This window comes from Antennarius striatus, chromosome 4, assembly GCF_040054535.1.
Source record: "Antennarius striatus isolate MH-2024 chromosome 4, ASM4005453v1, whole genome shotgun sequence".
Lineage (NCBI taxonomy): Eukaryota > Metazoa > Chordata > Actinopteri > Lophiiformes > Antennariidae > Antennarius > Antennarius striatus.
Genome location: NC_090779.1, coordinates 24,212,008 through 24,233,541, shown reverse-complemented (window position 1 = coordinate 24,233,541; position 21,534 = coordinate 24,212,008). Strand labels below are relative to the sequence as shown.

The following is a 21,534-nucleotide window of genomic DNA, read 5'->3' as shown; positions in this document are numbered from 1 at the left end:
TCACGAGAAAAAAGTGGCACGACATCAGAAACAAAAAGTAAATCTGTCTCTGTCCTTCACGGCTGCCAGGGATTAAAAGGTTGTCCTTTCACCACAGTGGCACGGCGACTGCTCCCATCCCTCAACGCCAAGGCTGCAGGGGACGGGGGCTACGCTGCCCCTGCTTTCTGACCTGGTATCCCCTGAAAGAATGCATTTCCTCCTCAGTGCATCACAATGCGCCGGGAAGTGAGGGCCAGGGCGTGCGCCCGCTGTGATGTTAATTTAATGACAAGCCGCTGTTCAGATGGCAGGTCCAAACAGCTGAATGAAGGGATTGTTGTGTGTTTGCTCCACTTTGGAGGGAAGTGGGGGGGGGGGCTCTGGCGGTTTTAACGCTCTCTTCTGGGCACCAAACAGTTGAGCCTCTGTGAATACAGTTGAGTTCAATGCTGCTTCCTAAGAGGAGAAAACAAAAGTTCTTGCTCCTTTCTACTCAGCGTCCGGATTAAACTCCTTCAGAACGTGAGTTTGAGACATTGCTGGGAAAGGATTTGAGGAGCTTCCATCACGATGATTGTTCAATTGTGTATATTATGAGGAATGTCAGTTTCTAAATTTCTTGTCTTTAATCATAAATCCTATCGGTAAAAATGGTAAAAAGTGGTGAAAGTAAACCATAAGGATCCTAGCTGTGGGCTCAGTTTTAAAGAGCTATGAAGGGTTATTAAGGACAGTGGTACCTCTACTTATGACATTAATTGGTTCTGAAAGAAATTTCTTAAGTGGAACATTACGTAAGTAGAGACGCGTTTTCCATGCAAATGCCCTAATCCGTTCCAAGTCCACCAAAATTCAGACATAAATGTTTTATAAAGCATAAAAATGCATCAAAACATGTAACAAATACATGTTAGAATTATATTATTACACAATAAATGAGAGTTGTGCATAATGTAAAAAACAAAGAATAGAGTAAAGAATAATAATGACGGTCATTTACCTTTTAACTGCTGTCCTCATTGTTTTTTGCCCTCTTTGGTTCATGCCCTCTTGCCCCACCATGAACAACAGAGTGAATTCCAGTCCTCCTCCTGAACTCCTTAAACTTCCTTTTGTTTTAATAACGTGGTGATTGTAGATGCATTACGGCCATATTCTTTGGTGAGATCAACCAAACGCATCCCTTTTTCAGGCTTTTCTATCATCTCTTACTTTGTTTGTACGGACAAAAAAACCCTTTTCTTCGTCTTTTCTTTTCCTCTTTTCTCCGTCACTTTCTTGGGATCCGTAGTGAATACTCTAAAAGTTAATATATTTATGTAAAACTATCAGAACACCTCATGGGTCGAGGGCCGAATGACGAGGACGCTGCATAGACACCTATCTAGCTACACACAGAGGTCCCTCTTAGCCAATGGGATGCCAGGATGCTAGGTAATAGCCAATGGCAGAGCAGCTATAAGAATGTTGCGTTCAGGAACCTGTAGGAGCTGTGAGTATCAGCCCATACTGTGTTTTTACCTTTCGTAACTCGAAATTTCTTTAGTAACTAGAGGCAATATTTTCTTGTTTAGGCGTTTCGCAAGTAGAACATTTCGTATGTAGAGACATTCGTAAGTAGCTTTTAGCTTTTTTTAATCACTTCTCTGTTTGACAGATGCAGTAAGAAGAGAAAATTTTTAGTTTAGATGCGTTTAAGCTTTGAAAGAAAGAGGAGAACATCGTCTGATATAAAGTCCAGATGAGGAAGATGAGGAAAGGAATACAAGAAGAAAGACGGACGATGACACAGAGTAAACATTTAGAACAGTGGTTTGCTGTGATAATTAGATTTAGATGATCTATTCTACAGCATTTCTACCTCTCACAACAATCCGTGATAAATTCCAACTTTGGGTTAAAAAAAAAAAAAAGAATGGCCTCCATTCTTCAATGAAAACCTGGACATTAAGCATGGATCACACACAGATCCACCAGTCCAGAACCCTGAAGGCCAGGACGAGGGACCTTCTAGTCTTCAGCTGTTTTCAAACCATGTCTGGAAGGGGGAGAGCTTTCCTCATGTCGAAGCAGTGGTTGTGCACGAGTGACAATCCTTTTTACAGAGTAGAGGAGCCTGAGGAAATACAATAACCAGCCTGGAAAGCAGACGTCTCAGCTGGGCTGTGAATCCAGAAAAACAGCCTCTTGTAGAACATGTGACGCACGAGTTACGACAAAACTGACAAGTACGATGTGTTATTTATAACTGCTCCAATTCATGCTTTATGTTCTTCTAATCTGCCGGTTGTCACACTTTACATCCCTAAAATACACCAGTTTAATCTGTTGTCGTCTGTAGGTGTGTGTGTGTGTGTGTGTGTGTGTGTGTGTGTAAGCGCCTGTTGAATATACAAATAAAGCACACACTTCACAGCCACACATAAACACCACAATCTACATGGTCACTCTCAGCGAGTTAATTGCTGTGCACTGTGGGTGCCAAGGCCTCCAAGCCTGGGGGACAATAGGAGCTCTGTGGGGGTGACAATGGCTCCGCTTTCTGAAGCAGAAGTTGCGGAAGTGCCGACATTTGGGAGCTGTGCAGTTTCACGATCAGGATTGTGCACTTCCAAGGAGGAAGTCACGCAGAAGAGGCCTTCCTCTCCGATGGCGCTGCCTTACAGGAAGTCATGGGGAGTTCTGCCACAGGGATGCATTGATCATATACCGATTATTAGTTAAAGGTGCTAATTTACTGTGAGCGAGACAATTAAGCCCCTGGATCAGTTGAGTAAAGTCAGCTGGACTCTTTCAGTTAACTTTCTACAACACAGAGATCTACTGATAGAGAATTTGCATTGACATTCACGGGTAAGTTGTAGAATTGTGTTTTTTCTCTTATCAACCAAAAATAAAAAAAAGATTATACTATTACATTATCAATTACCTATAAATTAAGGACATAAATTGTAAAAATGTAAAAACAATCCTGTGATACAAGAAGCTCCTGGTGGTGGTGGACAGTTAGAGGGCGCCCTCTGCAGGACGAGAGGGGAATAGAATGTCTTATGGCGGCCTTTGCACGTTCAGAGGTTTAGATTTTATTTAGAGAAATAAACCACACTTTAAAGCACTTTCTATTATTTCAATAAAATTTGTGGAAACAGTTTCTATCTTTGGACAGCGCAGGTTTTGTGATATTTCTTCATGTATAGGTTTTTACCATCTAACACAATTTCTAAAGCAAGTACCAGTCATCCAACAAATCCCAAATGACCACCCCCTTCTTAAACTAACACATATAGAAAAGCAAGAAGATTGGGAAGAAAATGAAATCTTCAAGAATTCCCCAGTTGGGGCAACATGACCGGAATTGCACCATTGGCATGTAGGAAGTGGGGCAAGTTCACCAGAGCAGGGAATGCTCACCGTGTGTTGAGAAACATGAACATCCCAGTTATAACCATGAAATTCAAGCTAAAAATGAGTTTATTCTAATACTACAAAAACTTAATCACAAGAGGTTCAATATGTCCTCAGAAACTTGACCCCTTTAAGAGATGGACTCACTCCCGACGCTTGGGATCCTTATCTCCATCAAGCTTCAGCCCACAGGCTGATGAAGTCCTGTTTGTATTTTGGAAGGTCAGCCACTCCTGGGAGGGTTCACCCGGGTTTTTCATTTAGTTTCTGAGGTGGTAAATTAGTAACGATTAATCTTCTTGCTATAATAAATAAAATCACGGTTGCCTCCGTGGTGTTCAGATCCGTTGAACATCCGACATGAGGCCTCACGTTGGACAGCGAACATCCACCCATGACCAGCAATTCCTGTAATTCAGTTAAAGCCTAGTTTAAATTCCAGAGACGACGCACATTCCATCATAATGGACGATAAATAAGTTACCTCTTCATCCGGGTTTACTCTAGAATTTATGAAGTAATTCCTGCTTAATTCAATAAAAATACTTGTAAACCTGTGAATAAGTTTTCTGTGTAATCCTGCAGAGACAAACAAACAAACACCAGTGGATAAACAACACTGGGTCTTTATCTTCATCTGGTTTTGAGTCCAGATGTCAGTGGACGCCTCTTAGACCAAATGCAAAGGAAATGTGTCTTGTAGTTTATTTATAATAACTGGACATGGTATAAAAAAATTAAAAAAAAGAGAGAAGAAGCTGCATCTATAAATGAAAACAAAACAGGTTGAAAACACTCCCAGCTAATACCAAAGTCACTCCATTTGGTGTTTTTTGTGATAAAAAATGTAAAAAAAACAACAACAAAAGTCCACAAAAGGTTCTGTAGGCTACAAAGGTCATTTTTATTATTACTTTAAATAATGTCTAAATAAAGGGACTAAAGACATGCTCGTGTGACTTCCATTATCAAAAATAAGGTGTGTAATGGGGGGGGGTGACGTTTACAGCAGAAATCTATCTGGGGGGAGGGGAGGGTTAGGACAAGGCGAGACTTTAATGGAGTCCATTCATCTGAATTTTAACCAACACATTCAGAAGAAACAAAAATTAAGTTTTCATATATAAAAACTGAATGGCCTGGATACATTTCTAAATTTTTCCATGTTTTTTACTACAGAAAGTAAAAAGAGAAGACATAAAGGAACACACAAAGGGGGGAGAGGGGGGGGGAGAAAAACGGCTATTTTTATAATCAACTCCCTTTGGTAAAAACTGTAATAAATGGTCTTGCATTTGTCTTTTTCATATACATACTAACTTTAGCCATTTATCACTAAAGTCCACAGTAAGCTTGGAAAGTATTACTAGCACAACAACACAGATCTGTCATAAAAAGTCTGAGACTATATACAGTGTATTTACAACATGTGAACAGTCCTCCCACGATGAAACGAGTGTGTGTGTGTGTGTGTGTGTGAGTTTGTGTACGCGCTGGTGCACCGGCGGAGGGCAGTTTTAAAAAGGTTGAGTTCTGGGGCGGCGAGGATCGGATGTGTTAGTAGAACTATATATAATATATATACACAACACATACACTGGAATACATGCCAGTATCTGACATTCACAAGCTATACAAGTTTACAGTCTGAGACCAAACAGTGTTGTGAGGCTACTTCTCTTCAACAGAAACGCAAACAGTGCTTTTTTTTCTTCTTCTTTTTTTTTGTTTTAAATTCGATGTTAACCCGACAAAACTGTTTGGGGCTCAGGCACAATGTCTAATAGTCGCTGCCACGAACTGTGACCTCTGTCCGTTTAGTGATCGGTACGCAGTTGTGATTTTGGCCGAAAACGCAGGAATGTCCGAACCAGACCCCTCAGATTTCGTTGTGCTCCCTTTCCAAAAAAACCTCTCGACCTCCCCCCTCTCCCCCCAGGGGTGGGTGGGGGTGGGACCAAAAGCGTTCCTCTTCCTAAATAAGTGCACTTGTCCACCGTACTGTTCTCCACGGGTGCTGCGGATCGCCGCCGTCGCAAAAAGGAAACCCCGTAGGATTATTTTCGATGGAGCTCGAACTCTTGACGGCTTCAGACAAAAAAACCCAAAACGACTGTCAGTCAAAAAGCGTCGGAAGATGAAGTAGAAAAAGCACCGCTCTCTCTCTCTCTCTCTGTCACAATCTCGCCACTAACGCTGATAAACGCTGTGGAAAAGACTCGTACGTGGGGGCGTGTGGGGGGGGGGGGGGGGAGTGCTGCTGAGAGCTGGGGTGTCTGCGACCGGATCGTGATCATTCCTAAGTTTTGGCACCGAAGGCCCTGTGAGAAAAATGGGCCCAGCTAAAAACGCTGGTAAAATCAGTCGTCCTGCCGCCCCGGGTCCGACACACACGGGCGCTAGCTTAATTGTGCTCCCATGTCTGCCTTAAAAACACGTTAATAAGCCCTCACCCCCCCCACCCCACGACCTACGCCTGACCTGTTTGATTTCAGACCCCCTCACCCATAAACCACCTCTGTCCCGTTTCCCCTCGGCTACGGCGCCTTGCTGGGCGAGGCGTATTTGACTCTGTACTTGTTGATGTTCATGAAATGGAGGACTTCCGGCTGTCGCGTGGTCGTGCAGGGCAATAGGCCGTCGCGCCCCTCGCCCATCAGCCACTTGTTTGTCTCGGCGCTCATGTCGCGGGTGACGTGCTCCTTCACCCACGCGTCCACCCAGGCCTGGAAGCGCTTGTGCAGGTGTGTGCTCACCCTCTCGTGTGACTGAGGACGAAGAACACGGAAGTTAGACATGAAGCTAAAGTTAAACGCTGCGCTGAAATGAGCTAAAGTGGGAGGAGCCAATAATCAGCGTCACCAATTGATGTCTTTGCGTCAGAAACGTGATTAAAGAGTCAGCTTTATAGTTCTGTTTCATTCTGCTTTCATTGTATTTTATATTTTTAATATTTTTTAACTTGTGACTCAAACTGTCGTATTTGTTTGTAGAATAAAGTCTTCTGAAGTTTCTCACTATAATATAAAATTACAGACTCTTAAGATAACTTTTTTTTCAGTGTTTAATCGACTCAAACACCTCAAATCAAATCAAACTCGGTGAACTAACATCTTAAATCTCCCCTTATTCCTCAAATACAGTGAAAATCATAGCAGGAATCGGTTCTTAGAGGTCGGTGAGGGAATGGCAGTAAGTACCTGGTGAGCTCGCAGCAGGGCGGTGCGTCGGTACATGTAATCCTCGGACTTAAACACATAAACCATCTTGTACGAGTTGAGTTTGAACATGCACTCCATTTTCTCCTTTTCCAGAGATTTCTTGCCGCCCTCGCAGGCCTCCTTGTCCAGCTGCTCTCGTCCCTTCTGGTACTTCCTGATCCGCCTCAGGTTCCTGGTCGCGAGAGCAAAAAGATGATCAGAAACGATTCCGTATTTTACATGGACGTATTTTAACCGGGTGACAAAACTCACCTGGGAAGAAAAACCGGCTTCTGGGCGAGATGCTCCCTCAACTCAGGCGTGGTGGAATCCGGGTTTAAGTAGCGTCCGACATAATCAGACCAACGCTGGAGATAAAAAAAAAAGAAAATATAAACTCCGTCTGTCTGAATCCGTCTTAAAGGTCGCTGTGATTCTAAACCCAGTGTTGTTTTACCTCGGCCTCCATGGGCTCGTCGGAGTTCTCCTCCTCCGTGTCGAGGAGCTCCACCGTGAGCTGAACCTGCCCTCGGTTCCTCAGAAACATCACCTGACGGACACAAAAACATGAAAGTCAAGAGTCTGGCGGTCCTGAGAGGACAAAAACAGGCAGATGCGTGACCATAGGTTGGACTCAGGAGCATCTACACATCCTCATGACCCCGGTCCACAATGGAGCCCGTGTCTGTCCAGGCTAATCGCTATAGAGATGAGGCTGAGAAGCGATGAGCAACTACTGGCGATCGCCGGGCGTATACGTTAACATTTCAGTCGACACCGATGACAACAGCTTCTCTACGACGCACAACACAACTTGTGTTTCCGCTCATAATTAGCTGCACTGTGGAGAAGCAGGGATTTATTTGTGGTGAACAAACACAGGACAACAACAGTCCGTCCTGGAGATGTTGTCGTTTTTCTTTTTGCACTGAACATAACAAATATCTGGATAAATTACAGCAACTTCTCTCCATCCTGTGGCAAAAAACAGCCCTTTTAAGTATTTCTCCTCCAATGAACTGTCAGTCAACTCATTTCCATTCCCCGCTAGTTGCCCCGGTAACTGTATTTCTTTTATTCTTTTTTTACCTTGAAGCAGTTCTCGTCAGACATGAGCTGCTCGGCCTTCCGTTGATAGATCGCCTCGGCGGAACTCTGGGAACACTGGGTGGACATGGATCCTCCGCTGGCGCCGTTAGCGCTCTCCGAGAGGTAGAGGTCGGTCACCTGGACGCAGATCTCGTCGCTCACGATGTGCTGGAGCTGGAGAGGAGAGAGGGAGGGGCGTTGAAGTGGACGCGAGATGGAGGGGCGCTCGACGCGAGCGGACGAGGAACCACGGCTCACCTGCCGAACGATGCTTTGGATGAGCTTGTCCATCGTGAAGGCGATGTAAGCGTGAATGGTGAACATCTCCCTCAGCGAGTCCTCGTACTGAGAGGCCTCCATGTTTCCATCCAGGAGATTCCTGACCATCTCCAGGAACGCCGAGTAGTAATCTTCTACCTCGATGTCCACTGGAGAGAAAGAAATGCGATAAAAACATCAGACGGACGTTTGGAAAAACCACATCGCAGTAAGAGCGGCGGCGTTTCGAATCCATCATCGCTCCTTTTGTCCAACACGAGTCCCCAGGCCTTCTGTTATTTTATTATATTGTAATTTCTGGACTATTTAGCGCACCTGAATATAAACCACACCAACTAAATGCAAAAGGAACAAAAAAATTTGTTGTAACATATTTACACAGAAAGATGGAACACAGATGGTTTTCTAACGCTTTTAACCATCATTTTTCCCAACAGCACCTGTAACACGTCAGTAAAACAGCGCCGCCATCTCCAACGTCTCCCCATCAATTCACTATTTCCTACTCCCACAGCCAGATCGACTGCGTTTCACTTACAAATTGCCTCATGTGGCTTTCTTCTTGCGTGTTTCCCATCATAAGGGATGAGAATGATGCAAAAAAAAAGTCTGTTCAAAACACAATCAAACTACAACAGCCTCTTCCTCGCTGCGGTATCTTTTCCACACATCTGTCTCACTCTTGCGCTTCCTGCTAGAGCGCCACCTGGAGGCCATTAGCCTATAAATATCTACAGATCGGCCGTCTTGTTTAAGCCACTGGGTTCAGCGTGTGTGGAAAAAAATTAGAGGCTTATCGTCCGGAATTCACGATATTTTTTCTCATGCGCAAAAAGCTGAATTAGAAACTTTCTGGGGAAACAAAAAGAATGTGAGTTATCTGTCAGGAAGCAGGAAAGTGGCTCCAGACCCCCCCCATTCCCTCCCACACACACGGTTCAATCAGCAGCATAAATAACACGCTCCATCCACTCACTGGGCTCCTTCAGTCGCAGCTGGATGGCCGGATTGTCGTTCTTCTCCTTCTTCAGCCCCAGCACCTCCCTCTCCCAGTCCCGCTCCCGCACCTCCTCCTCGATCTGCCGCTCCGCCTGGCTGTAGAGCCGCAGGAGGCGCGAGCACAGCGTCTGGTGCAGCCGCAGGAAGATGTACCAGTTGTTGTTGACGTAGAAGAGGTTGTAGGCGTCATCGCAGCCGCGCAGCTTCTGCGCCGCCGTGTTGCTGAACAGCAGCTTGGACTTGGAGGGGCTCCGGCTGCCGGGGACGCCGTTGTGCTTTTTGGAAGCGCCTTCCTCCAGGTCCATCTCCTCTTCCTCCTCCTCCTCCTCCACGTCGGAGAGCTCGCCCCGCTGAGCGAAGAGCATGTCGGGGATGAAGTGGTAGATGATCTGCTTGATCTTGTACTTGTCCTCCTTCTGGATGCTGGTCTGCCGCTTGACGTGGTGGATGATGAGCGCCGCCGCGTCCTCCAGGATCTGGCTGTCCTCGTACGCCAGCGTCAGGTGGGGGCCTGTGGGCGGGGTGGCGTTCTCCTCGGACGCCTGCTCCTGGCGCTGCGTTGCGAGAATAATTCAATGTCAGCGTTTTTGGACGCACAGAAAAAGACGATTCGCTTGTGAAGAGTCTGAAACACGTAACGAGAATCTACACGCACCTCATCGTAAATGCTTTCGATCTCGTTCAGCAGGGACTTGGATCGGAGCACTTTGGTGTCGTTCTGTTTGAAGTTGATGCCCTGGTGGTCGAGGGACTTGAGGTAATACTTCTCGTTCTGCTCCCTCCAGATCTTGTTGAAGCCTCGCTGGGCTTCCCGCCACTCTTCCTCCTTGGTCTTTAACCTGGTTAGGAAGGAAAGAGTCAAGCGATGCACACGGACAGCGCTGCGGATGTTTCCATTCATGTCGGGCAGGAGAAGTGAAACAAACATGACACTTCACTGAGGGCGGGGTCTCACACCTCTTTAACACGATGGGAACAGAAACAGCAGGGTTTTTCTTCAGCCCGTCGATGATGTCGGGCGCCTTGTCGCCGTATATCCTCTGGATGGCCTTGCGGTGCACGACCTCCGAGGAGCCCCCCAGCGTGTTGTCCAGGCGGAACTTGGCCTGCTCCTCCGCGGACATGCGGGACAACTTCCTCTGTACGGCCTCCAGGACCCTGATGGCAGCGAGGTTGGTCTCCAGCACCACGTCCAGCTGTGGGTGACAAAACAACGGTGGATTTAACGTCCTCCTGTGAGCACACGTGGCTTCAGGCTATAAAATCATTTCCTCCATTAAAACGGCTCCGAAAAACCAAAGTGAGATCTTGACATTTGTGAATTTCTTCCAAAAAACAAGTCAAAAATCCAAAAGGCCATCATTTACTGTCAAAAGTAAAGGCGTCCAATCACGTTTAAGCACCATCACAGCGGCAGGAGCTGTGACTCAAATGGGTGTGGCTTAAGCAGGAAGTATGTGGTACATAATAAAGTCTGAATCATAAAGTAACTGCGAGAAAAATCTAATTTTTGGAAAATAAAATCTCAATCGAACCTTCTGAAAAATTTGGACAAACCCCCCCCCAAAAACATGATTTTTGTATAAATGAGTTTTAATTTGTATCATTTTTGCTCAATCCAGATTTTTTTTTTTGCATGGAAATTACCGGTACAAATGCATTTGTCTAGACATTAGGTTTTTTGGGGAAAGAAACTTATAATGTAGAAGTCTAAAAAAGTCTAAAAAACCCAAGTCTATCATATTTGACAGACTCAGCTTTAAAGGGTTAAACAAGAAAAATGAGGGGTAAATCAGCAGAAGATCAACTTAGAGCGGAAAAAACCCCTCATTATTCTTCTTTTTCATGGATTATTCTCATTTTTTCGAGTCCTGGAACGTCAGCGAGGCGTTGGAGCTCGGCTCACCTCAAAGCGCTCGTCCTCGCAGCGGTAGATGTGCTCCTCGTACTGAGTCTTCTTGGAGCTGACGAAGGTGGAGTCCTCGGACCAGGAGGGGAAGGACACCCAGGTGTCATTCAGGACCTGGACGCCACAGAGGACAGACGGCTTCAGTCCGAACGCCGACTCACGGCGACGCTTTTTAACGTTTCTGGCACCACTTCTCTTACCTCTTTACACAGCGGCGTTCTGCCGGTGCACTTGGGCTGCTGGTAACTTTTTGGCAGGGCTCGGTAACTGGACCCCAGCCTCTTGCAGGACGCATAATCGATCTCCATGGCGATGCCCTCGGTGGCCCGTTCTTTAGGGTAAGACTCGATGTGGGACATTTCCCGATAACCCAGGAAGTTTTTAAACCAGTTGAAAAGCTCGGGGAATTTTCTGCATAGTAATAAGAAAAACATTTATGATATATGAAAAGTTACGTGAGGAGAAAAATGGGAGTAACGCGTCGTACGAAACGACCGGGTTCTCACCCCAGAAAGGGCAGCACCAGCTGCACCAGTTCAGCCCTGGAGATCACCTCCTGGTTAAAGATAACCAGACACCGCAAGAAGTTATCGTAGGCCTCTGCGCTTCGCAAGGCTTTGCGCACCTGTGGTGATAAAATCAGAAACAATTGAAGAATAAACAACACAGAAGAGCATAGCTGTTAAAACCTGCATTGTGACAAACGGGAGTAAAAGAACTGAGCAGAGCTGAGGAAGATCCGGGAGAAAGATCCATTCAGCTTTTTGGTTGGATGTAAAAAAAACATTTGATTTCTTAAATCTTAATTCCTTTCATTAGTGTTAGGATGATAAATAAAAATTAAGCAGTCACCTTCTCAAAGAACAGAGATTCTGTGCCGACTCCATGCTTGCTGGCCTCCGCCACAGAGGAATCCTTCAAATTCAGTAACTTGGGCTTCTTCTGTTTGGTTACCGAAGCAGCAACGAGAAGACGGGTGGACCCATCAGATCACCGGTTCAAACAACGTCAGACGTATCACAAAAGGAAACAGGTGCGGGTGGCGTACCTTCACGGGGGGCGTGGCCCCGGGGGCCTGATGGCGGCGGATCTGGCAGCCGTTCTGACTGGGCCTCTGCTTGTTGTTGAGCTGGAGCTTCTTGGCCGTGCCGCCGTGGTCGTTCCGTACGGACTCCGCCTTTTCAGCCGTTGTCTTACTCAACAGCTGTGGAGGATAAACGTTAAGACGGGGGGGGAGGAGTCAAACCTCTTACATTCTAGATCTCCAATCTAGAACTACCAAGAAAGAAACGGGTTTGAACCGACGACTCACCACTGAGCTGTTGGCGTCGGGGAGAAACTGTCCGAACTCTGAAAGCAGGTCCTCCTGGTTTTTGAAGAGCCTGGCCACCTGAGCGTACACCTCCTGCTCCGTCAGCGCCGGGGTGTAGTTCCCACCGGCCTCCTTGGCGTTACGCTGCTCCTTCTGTGAGGGACAAATCGTTCACGGTCAGGATGAGTGATTCCAGCGGTTTAAAAACCATCAAAAATGCGCTTTTGTAACGAGATCCCTTTGAAGTCACGACAGGAAACCCCGGCGACCTCTGACCTGGTACGTGTGGAGGATCTCCAGGAAGGCTTTGTAGATGTCGGGCTGGCCCTGGAAGCGATTCTTGATCTTGTTGACGTAGTTGATGGCGTGGTTGAACTCCACCGGTTGATTGTTCTGAATGGGCGGCCCGGCGGGGGTCCCGCTGAGGGGCGGGTGGAGCTGCATGGGCGGGGAACGGGGAGAGGTGTAGGTGGGGATGGACGGATTGCTCTGGCTGCTGGTGGTCAGCGCCTGGGGCTGGAGCGGCTGTGGGAAACGAGATCGTTGGAGGATTTAGGAGGTTTGAACAGAAACCACCACATCACAACATTCCACTATTATTATTTTGTGCAGAATTGCTCACTTTGCTCATCTTGGCAGGGGCGGTCTGCGTCAGCAGGGGCGGAGCGGCGGTAGTGGTGGTGGTGGCGGAGGGCTGAAGCTGGGCCGGATGCTGGGGGGCCGCTCCGGTTATGGGGATGTTCTGGACTGAAATGCCGTGCGGGGTGATGTGGTGGATCTGACCCGGCGTGGTCACGTTGACCAGGTCGTTGGTCTGGACTTCGATCTTGTAGCCGGGAGGCAAGAAGGTGTTGAAGCCCATGATGAGGTCGGGGTGACCCTTGAAGAGCTGTGACACTCTGCTGATGACCCCGGGGGTGTCGATGCTGGAAAAACAACAAGAGGATGAATTTAGATCCTTTCCTGCTGTCAACACAATCAAAGAAACCTCCAGCAGCCCATGAGCGTGTGGAGAATAAAGGCCGACCCGTTATTGTTTAGTATTATCATAATTTAATAAGAAAGAGAAGTCCAGCTTTGTATGATTATGAGATAAAACTCATAGATTTTACATTTAAAAGCCAGAAACTTGGCAGACTTTCTAAAAACGAACAACATAATTCCGCAAAAAGCAAACAGCGGCTTCACCTTTGAGACTTGAACTCTTTCATTATGTCCAGAAAGTCGTTGTAGACCTGAGGCTGGTTGCCAAACTGCAGTTTCACTTGATCCAAGTAGGACAAAGCATCTTCCACCTAACAGACAGACACGGGGGGGGGGGGGTGTCAGTATCGTCCACCTGCCAAACATCACTGGCAGAAGCTGCCCGGGTTTGATATGAAACAGCAAACACTTTTATGGCAGGAGGATAACGTCATTGCTCAACATCACATCTTTTAAACACCGTGTTGACAGACTTCTGGATAAAGCGCCTAAAGCGGAGACACTTTCCTGATCCGTTCACAGAGCTGGAGTTAAGAAGGGAAGCTCTCCTTTTTAACGTAACAAATCAGAAAAAGGCGCACAAACTACAGGACAGTATTTTATAAGGCGCACCTGAAAGCCTTTAATATTCTCAAAAACGGAGAGTGCGCCTTTTAATCGAGTGAGTTTTATATGTGAAAAAATATTTTTAAATAAGCCATTCATTGAAGGTGCGCCTTATAGTAGATATATAAATATACTTATCCCAAACTGGGAAATTTAAAAACAGGTAGTAAAAAACAAAGGTGAAAGGACAGAATTGAAAGACAAAGGGTACAAAAACAAAGAAACACAAAGGAGCTACTGTAACAGTTGCCACTTAGCACGGCGCCACGTTGAAAAGAAAAGAAAAAAAAAAGCGGAAAACTGGCTGACAACATCCAGAAGTGTGCGATCCGGAAGTTCCGTGAGTCTCGAAACACGACGCACTTCTGTGAAACACAAAATTGCTTTAAACAGTCTACAAAGGTGTGGGAAAAGGTGGTTTAATATCAGTATGGACTGTGGTGGTGGGACCCCCCGTGTATGGTGGGGTTAGGAGCGTGTCCATGTCCGCTGCTGTTCTGACAACAACTAAAACGACACGTCCACACAGTTCATCTTCCCCCAGAATGAGGGGATAAATTAGCTCCATAAAATGCTTCTTTATAAAAGAAATTAGATTTATAACTGTACATCTCATCCATACAGCATAAAGACAAAGCGCTGGAAGAAGGGAAAATATCTCCAGAAATAAGACAGCTTATTTCTGGAGATATTTTGACTGTAAATAAGAAATAGTTTGTCGCTACATCGCGGAATTTCGTTTTTCGTGGGTGGTCCTGGAACGCATTAACCGTGAGTAACGAGGGATCGCTGTACTGCAAAAACACCAAAACATACAAGGTGCCAAAAATCCTCCTCTCATGTCTGCACACTGGTTCTCAGTGTCTTGTTTGTCAGCTCTGACCTTGAGCCTCTGGAACTGCTGCTGGCCCTGGGCAGAGGCTTGAGGCGCCGCTGTATGGCTGTGCCCTGACATCACTGAGGGCCCGTGGGACTGGACTGCTGGACTGTGGTGGTGGGACCCCCCGTGTATGGTGGGGTTGGGAGCGTGTCCATGTCCGCTGCTGTTCTGAGCGACGGTGGGAACCTGGAAAAGAGGAAAACGGCAACGGCCAACGCTATAGAAACTGAAAGCTGGAGTAAAAAGCGACATAAAAACACGCTTTAGTGGGGGTGTACCTGATATCCCTGGGGGACGGAGTATTGGACGCCTGCCGTGGGCTGCATGCTGTCTGACACGGCCTCATACACCGCTGGTGCTGGAGCAGGGGCCAGGACACGATGCTGGAAGGCGTCTGCGTTGCCAGCCAGGCGCCGCTGCTGGGACGCGAAAACAGTTTCCTGATCCTCCAGTCGCCGCTTCATTATGAACTCATACTCGTAAGAGCTGAGAGACCTGGGGGCAGAAGGAACATATGGACATGATTTCAAGGGATGTCAGTCAAGTGGTCAGAATCCATGAAATGGGCCACTTGGTTTCATTCAGTGATGCTGAGGAACATGTGGCAATCATTGTTTTAAATTTATGGATACACACGCCATAGCAGCCATTTCTGTTGTTTAGCACAAGAAGAAAACTGTTAAATGGGTTCTGGCTATGAAACTTTCAATGCTTTTACCAGTGCAGAGATGCCCCAGGGTCTACAATATGTTCTTACACTGATTTCTTAACCTGTCATAAAGCAACTTTAATTTTGTTCGACTTTTGGGATCCTTTTTTTTCTCCGGGAACTCGGCCCGAAGTTACAATGACAGAAAATTGTGTTTGTGCGCATTAATGTAGACAGACTTCAAATTTGTTTTTACAGTTTCCTTTTGCTTCCAATAGCCCCGAGGCTCTTGGACAGTCTAGAATTACACACACGACATATACATATGGAAAAGAGGAACTGTGTATACATGAACAGACTGGGTGGGAGGTGTACCTGACAGAACGCCCTGAAGAAACAATGGAGAACTTTTGTTCTGGATTCAGCTTTGTTACAGCTGTTTTATGGACTCCAAACAAGTTGTGCTTGCGTGTATGTGACTTTCAGACATGTTTTGCTAAAGAAACGTGAAGAAATTAGATTTCTAGCTACATTTTTTTCGAGATGAAAATGTGCACAAACCACAGGGTGACGCTGGAATAAAAAAATTAAACATTTCAGACTTTTTTTTATAGCCGCTCCTGCAGTTGTAATTTACATTATTTGTAAAGTCTCTTATACTTATTTGCTTATTTAAAATGAAATATTTGGATATTTTAGTATTTTCATAGCAACAGCGGGGAATTCTGAGGACAGGTTGTGTGATATAAGAACACAGACCAGACCAATGACAAAGACATAATTTATTACAAATATGAATTGGGGTATTTACAATACATTAAGCATTAATTTAAGATTGTGTTCTGCATAAAACGTCAAGGTTCAACCATTCAGAACACAATAAGGAGCCCCTGTATGTAGATTTTTGAGCGTCATTATGAAATAGCACAAAGATGCGCTAATAAGACTAGCACAGTTTCCTCTCTGCGCCTTTCTGGTACCACGGAACGCGTCTCACTTCGAACGCGTCTAAACGCGAACGTTCGGAGGATTTCAAACCTCCGTTGTCGGTCGGAGCCAATGAGAAGCCACCAGCCGACGTCACCGCTGGAACAAACAGGTGCTGTGGACGACCGTACGAGCCCGTCTGCCATTCACAACTTCCTCAAGACGGCAACAACTCCAAAAGCACCCGCATGAATGACGTTATCGAAAGAAAACGCTTGAAACCCGAAAAAGAAGAGAATAAATGACGTTTCAAGACCCGAATATCTAGAAAAAAAGTGACACCACGGCTGTCAGCTCGAAGTGCCCGTGTGCTGCTTGCGCGTAGCGGTGCTAAACGGAGCTGTTCGACAAAAATACTCTGGATTAATAACACTATAAACACCAGGACTGAATTACTGTAGCAACCTTATATAAAGGTAGAGGCAAATGTGTTTGAATTAAACCGGCTGCTACAGCCGTTAGCTTACAACAACGGTCCTCCGTTCCGTTTGTGGCCTGGAAACACAAGCCCCGACCTCGAGTTACAGCGCGACGCTTTCTCCTCGCCCGCCATTTAGAGCGTGGCACAGGAGCGCAACCATTCCCGCACCGTTTCAAGCAGGTAAGCATCAAAAGTAGCAGACTAATTAGCCCTCGGCTGCCCACGCATCTTTACGTTCAAATTAGCGTGGTTTTCTTTTGTATCGGCTAAACAGAGAAGTCGTTTTGTCGCCAGCGGCTAAGAGCTGCCAGTTAGCTGCTAGCTAATGTAAACAACATGAGCTGCCCGACACCGAGCCCCGTCCGGGGGCTAGCACCGGAGCACATGCAGCTAACCATTAGCGATCGAGTTCGCTGGTGCTCAAACAAGAAGCAGGCATCGATTATCAGTTTTTTAGGTTGATTATATCTGGTTACGTGTGACTGACGAGGAAACTAACGTAGATTTCCCGTTCGGTTTACTTACAACCGCTATTAATGGCAGGCATGTAGCTAGCTGTGTTAGCTTGCTGAATGAATTCAGCTGAACTCACCCCTCTCCAAAAGAGCAAGCTGTTAGATCCCAGTGATGCTTAGATAATCCGTTACTTGTTGGTAAACCGCAAGCCGGAGAAGATTTCAAAGCTACAAAAGCTGCTAAAACCAACTTATTGATGGATTGTGATTTTAAGTAAACAATTCAAGCTAAAGCAAAGTGGAAATCTCCTCGATAGAGGAAAACAATCTCCGTTCGGTTGGCTGTGGAAGGAGGCGGGGTTTTCGGATGTAGTCCCGCCCCTGACGCAAGCGATTGGTCAGTTCATTCAGAGGATCCACATGGGGGCGGGAAGGAGGGTAGGGGTTGTGAAACTGAAGTGTCAATCATGTAATTCATCGAACGACACGCCCATTTGGACTTGAAGCGCGACAATGCTAGAGGCAAGGAGACTCCCGCTTGTATGACGGTATGTGCGGTCCGTGTAGTATGTTAGGTAACCGGATGATTGTGGTGGAAGTCCTCGATAAATGTAAATGTGTGATGTCTCTAAGCTTTGTTTTGACTGCACAAAAATAAATATTCTTTTTGGACAATGAAGTTCTCCTATTTGACCATTCATTATCATCTTTGTGTAGTTTATCCTATATTGATGTTACTTTGTGTGCATACCGCATACAACTTGCACTCCTCCACTCTAATACTGAGCTCTTCTAACTAGCTCAAGGGTAAACCAAGTACAAAACCAGTCCACCAAGCCCTGCGGTCCAATCTTCAAAATACTTTAAAAAATATTTTGAAACCATCACTTTATCCAGATCCAATTTTTAAAAAAAAAGACAAACCAACAAATTTTATTTCTAAAATCAGCTGTGTCTCATTCCCGATTGATGCCCACTGATAGAATTAAGGTTATTATTCATACTTTTTCAGTTCTTGGTCAAAGGGTTGTTGTGTTGTGTCTCTGAAATTATATCATCTCAACCTGCTCGTTTGAAAAGTGACAAAAACTTTTGTGTTGCACAATCTAAATAAAATTTGACAGTATTGTGTTACGATGTATTTCATATTCTACAATTTTGCAGATACAGTATAATGTACTGAAAATTCACAAACACCAACCTTACTTACGTTTGTGTGTACGGAATAATACATTATCTTCAACAATCAAAACATTTATGTATACAACTGCAAATAAAATCTGCAAGATTCAAACAACGCAGAAATACCACAAATTCCATTGATAGATGTAAATTTGGATCCTTATCTAGTGAATGAGAGCTATCGGAAGGACTATCTACTTCCTGGAGTTTACTGTCACGTGACTTCGGTGGAGGGGGGAGGGACTCTTGCTTTGCACTTGTGTCCCTCCCTCTTTGTGCTCTCAACCAATCACCGTGCCCATCCGTCATTACAAATCCCAAAAAGGTGGAACTTCCAAAATAAACCATCGCCCACGACAGGCGGAGCTCAAACACCAGCCCGGGATTCCTCCTCACAGCCCGGGCGGAGGACGGAGGAGGAAGGCTGGAGCTCACGCACTCCGACGCATTTCCCCCCACATAATTAACGCGCCTCTTGGGTCGAAAAGATTGAGTCACACATCGCGCTTTTGTTCAATATTTAAGTGTTTTTTGTTTGTTTTGTGCAAAAGCATGCAAATTATAACGCAGGGTGGGCTGTGGAGATCCCGCACAACACCGAACTACACGGTTAGGAGGGTCGGCTAACCCGCGTCACAGCGTCCGTCGACGTGGGTGATTTGCAGGCGGCACTCTCGAAACAAAAGGTCCACGACGCTAACACATCATCCGGCGATTTTCACCCGGCCGATCGGGCTCAGTGAAGCCGGGCCTAGGCGGCTGCACATCGCATCTTTGTCGGCGGCAGGAGCTAATCCAGTTGCCCTTACTAAACAATGCCAAAGTCAAACGAAACGGGAACTACGGCGTCGCTTTACGGGGAAACATCCGCGGCAGAGCCACGCCATTCCCGTGCGTTCCCGTGGACGAACGCAGCCCCGATTTTTTTTCATGCAACACAGGACGATCGCTGTGTTAACAAATCATATTCTTTGTTTACTTGACTAGTCGGGAGTAAAATGTCTAACCACAACAACTCCCCCCCACCACCACCACCCCCCACCCACCCACCCCCTCCAGATCCATTAGCGCTACATGCTCACACAACGCTGCACACCGAACGTTTCCACTTCCACGCAGCGTCACGCCACAGAATCTCCCCTCGCAGCCCGGGGACAGATTGTTTACTAGCCGAGAAAATGACGACCCGCACATTCGGACATCCACCACGTTCTGTCCCTGGCTAGCCATTAACGAGCGAATAAAAAAAAACCCCTTCTTCTAATTTGAACGCGCAAAAGGCGCGACGAGTCGCTAACCGATCCCCGGATCGATCCCGACGGCGTTCACACGTTAAAGCAACGGTAGTGTAAATATTATTTACTTTAACCAGCTGTTACATACCCAGGAAAAAGACTCCTCACTCCGGATTCGTGTTCGTAACAAAATAGTTGAACACGCCCCCCTCCGTTGGCATTGGCGCAGACGATCGGTGACGTCACTTTGTTTTAAATATCACCCGCTAAAGTCGGAGGACGCGCCTGTGGAGCAGCAGCAGCTGTAGTTGTGAAGGGATGACCATCATGACCTTATATCAGGCCTACAGGTGATGGGAATGACTGGGAAGTGATCCGGGAAGAGCCAGAACATGGACATGGGTTTAAAAACCACTTGTCATATGAGCGCTACCAGTAAACAGACAAATTAGAATCTGATTAAACATGGGAATGACTCAGTATATGTTCATGAGACATCATCATTTCAATCTTGATGTCTCATAAATAATCTGATTAGAAGAATAAAGTTTAATGAACCTTGATTGGTTCCCAGTAGGTATAAGTAATATAATGGAAGAATAATGGCAGAAAAAAAATATGAAATTAATTTTCTGTTTATCCTGTTATCTTCATGTGGTAGACAGACAAGAGAAACACTAAACGAGTATGTTCTTTAACTATCTTTGAAGATGTTTTGGTCCCCAAATGTTTCTTATAATATAATTTTTATGAATTTAGGCAGGTTATGTTATTTATAAATACAACCTGCCCCAATTTATACATTGTCATGTTGAATTTATGGTTTATTCAATCAAGGTTTTGACATTATTCTCCTTTTATATTTTATGTAGTTGTACATTACTGTACATTTTTTGATTACATTACTTTTTATTTTTGTGCTTTTGTATATTGCGAAACTCACGTTGGTTTTTATTAGAATTACGCAAATGGACATAGTTAATGTAATGTGTTATTGTTACCATCGTTGTTATTGTTCTTATTATTAAAGACAGAACTGTAAGGTAATTGTTAGTGGTGTGATTTTTAGTCCAGAAAAAGTTAATCTAACTGTTCAAAATTAATTTTCTTACCAAAAATTGAAAGGAGAAATGTTGGATTAGACCTCCTTGCATTATAGGACAATAAATCAAACAAGGATTAATTGGATATACATATTTAAGAAGAAGAAGAAGAAGAAGAAGAAGAATAAGTTTAATAATAATAAGTTTTAAAAAAAAGAAAAATTCAAAGAAGTGATAGCTGATAAAACAGTTGTGAGCTTGGATTTCAGTCCCAATTTTCTTTAGTCAGACGAGGAAGCGGTGAAACGTCATCACTCATTGCTCAACAGACAAGGCTTAGTTTATTTAGATTGTGGGAATATTAACCTCCTTCTGATTAAAATTAGTTTGAAGAACTCCAAAGCTATTCATGAGTATTTTTATGAGATTGTTAAATATAGCTTTGTGGGTTTAATCTATTACCAACTCTATGTTTCAATCAGTTTTGTTCTCCATCTTCTGATGTAAATGTGAAGCTCTCTGTAAATGGCATCAGATAGCTCATCACAGCTTTATTTGAATTTTTGTGCAGGAGGAAATAAACTATCGTGCCTCGCAGTGAGAAGTTCCTGGGTTTGAATCCCTCTGAGGATCTGGGACCATCCTGGAGTTTTTATATTCTCTTATGTAATAATCACGTAATAACTTTCCCCGTAGGTGAGCATGTGAACGTCACTGGTTGCTTGTTTCTCCATGTTAGGCCTCCTCATCTCATCAGCTGTGACAGGATCCATGTTTCTACAGAAACACTGAAGGGACAAAACTGCTGAGACAAATTTGTTCAGTAATCCTCAACCAGATTGGCTCCTGCTAAACCTTCCAGAATGGACTTTTAAATAAAGAGGCACAACACCAAAAGAGGACTATTTGTGTTTACA

At 45.2% G+C, this 21,534-nt stretch overlaps 1 protein-coding gene across 2 annotated transcripts; it reads right to left on the bottom strand.

Moving 5' to 3' along the window:
• Nucleotides 1–4,123: 4,123 nt before the first annotated feature.
• On the bottom strand, nucleotides 4,124–19,911 carry sin3aa (SIN3 transcription regulator family member Aa). 2 transcript variants are annotated; one of them, XM_068313319.1, is made up of 21 exons: nucleotides 19,723–19,911; nucleotides 14,924–15,140; nucleotides 14,649–14,831; nucleotides 13,364–13,470; nucleotides 12,798–13,101; nucleotides 12,452–12,700; nucleotides 12,176–12,328; nucleotides 11,912–12,067; nucleotides 11,716–11,805; nucleotides 11,370–11,488; nucleotides 11,064–11,274; nucleotides 10,861–10,977; nucleotides 9,912–10,150; nucleotides 9,610–9,793; nucleotides 8,932–9,508; nucleotides 7,935–8,104; nucleotides 7,677–7,850; nucleotides 7,045–7,137; nucleotides 6,861–6,955; nucleotides 6,588–6,780; nucleotides 4,124–6,155 (listed from the first exon to the last, which is right to left on the bottom strand). In XM_068313319.1, the coding sequence occupies exons 2-21, from the start codon at nucleotides 15,107–15,109 to the stop codon at nucleotides 5,925–5,927; spliced, it is 3,831 nt and encodes a 1,276-aa protein (XP_068169420.1). In that variant the 5' UTR covers nucleotides 15,110–15,140; nucleotides 19,723–19,911; the 3' UTR covers nucleotides 4,124–5,924. The 2 variants fall into 2 exon arrangements, with proteins under 2 accessions (XP_068169420.1, XP_068169421.1); XM_068313320.1 differs by lacking the exon at nucleotides 19,723–19,911 and adding an exon at nucleotides 17,295–17,838.
• Nucleotides 19,912–21,534: the final 1,623 nt, after the last annotated feature.

Excerpts from the sequence above, each read along its gene's own strand:
- sin3aa (XM_068313319.1), bottom strand. The coding sequence starts at position 15,109 with ATGAAGCGGCGACTGGAGGATCAGGAAACTGTTTTCGCGTCCCAGCAG. Across the intron at positions 13,471-14,648 it reads AGCAGTTCCAGAGGCTCAAG|GTGGAAGATGCTTTGTCCTA; the intron begins GTCAGAGCTGAC and ends TCTGTCTGTTAG. Across the intron at positions 11,806-11,911 it reads GGGCCACGCCCCCCGTGAAG|AAGAAGCCCAAGTTACTGAA; the intron begins GTACGCCACCCG and ends GTAACCAAACAG.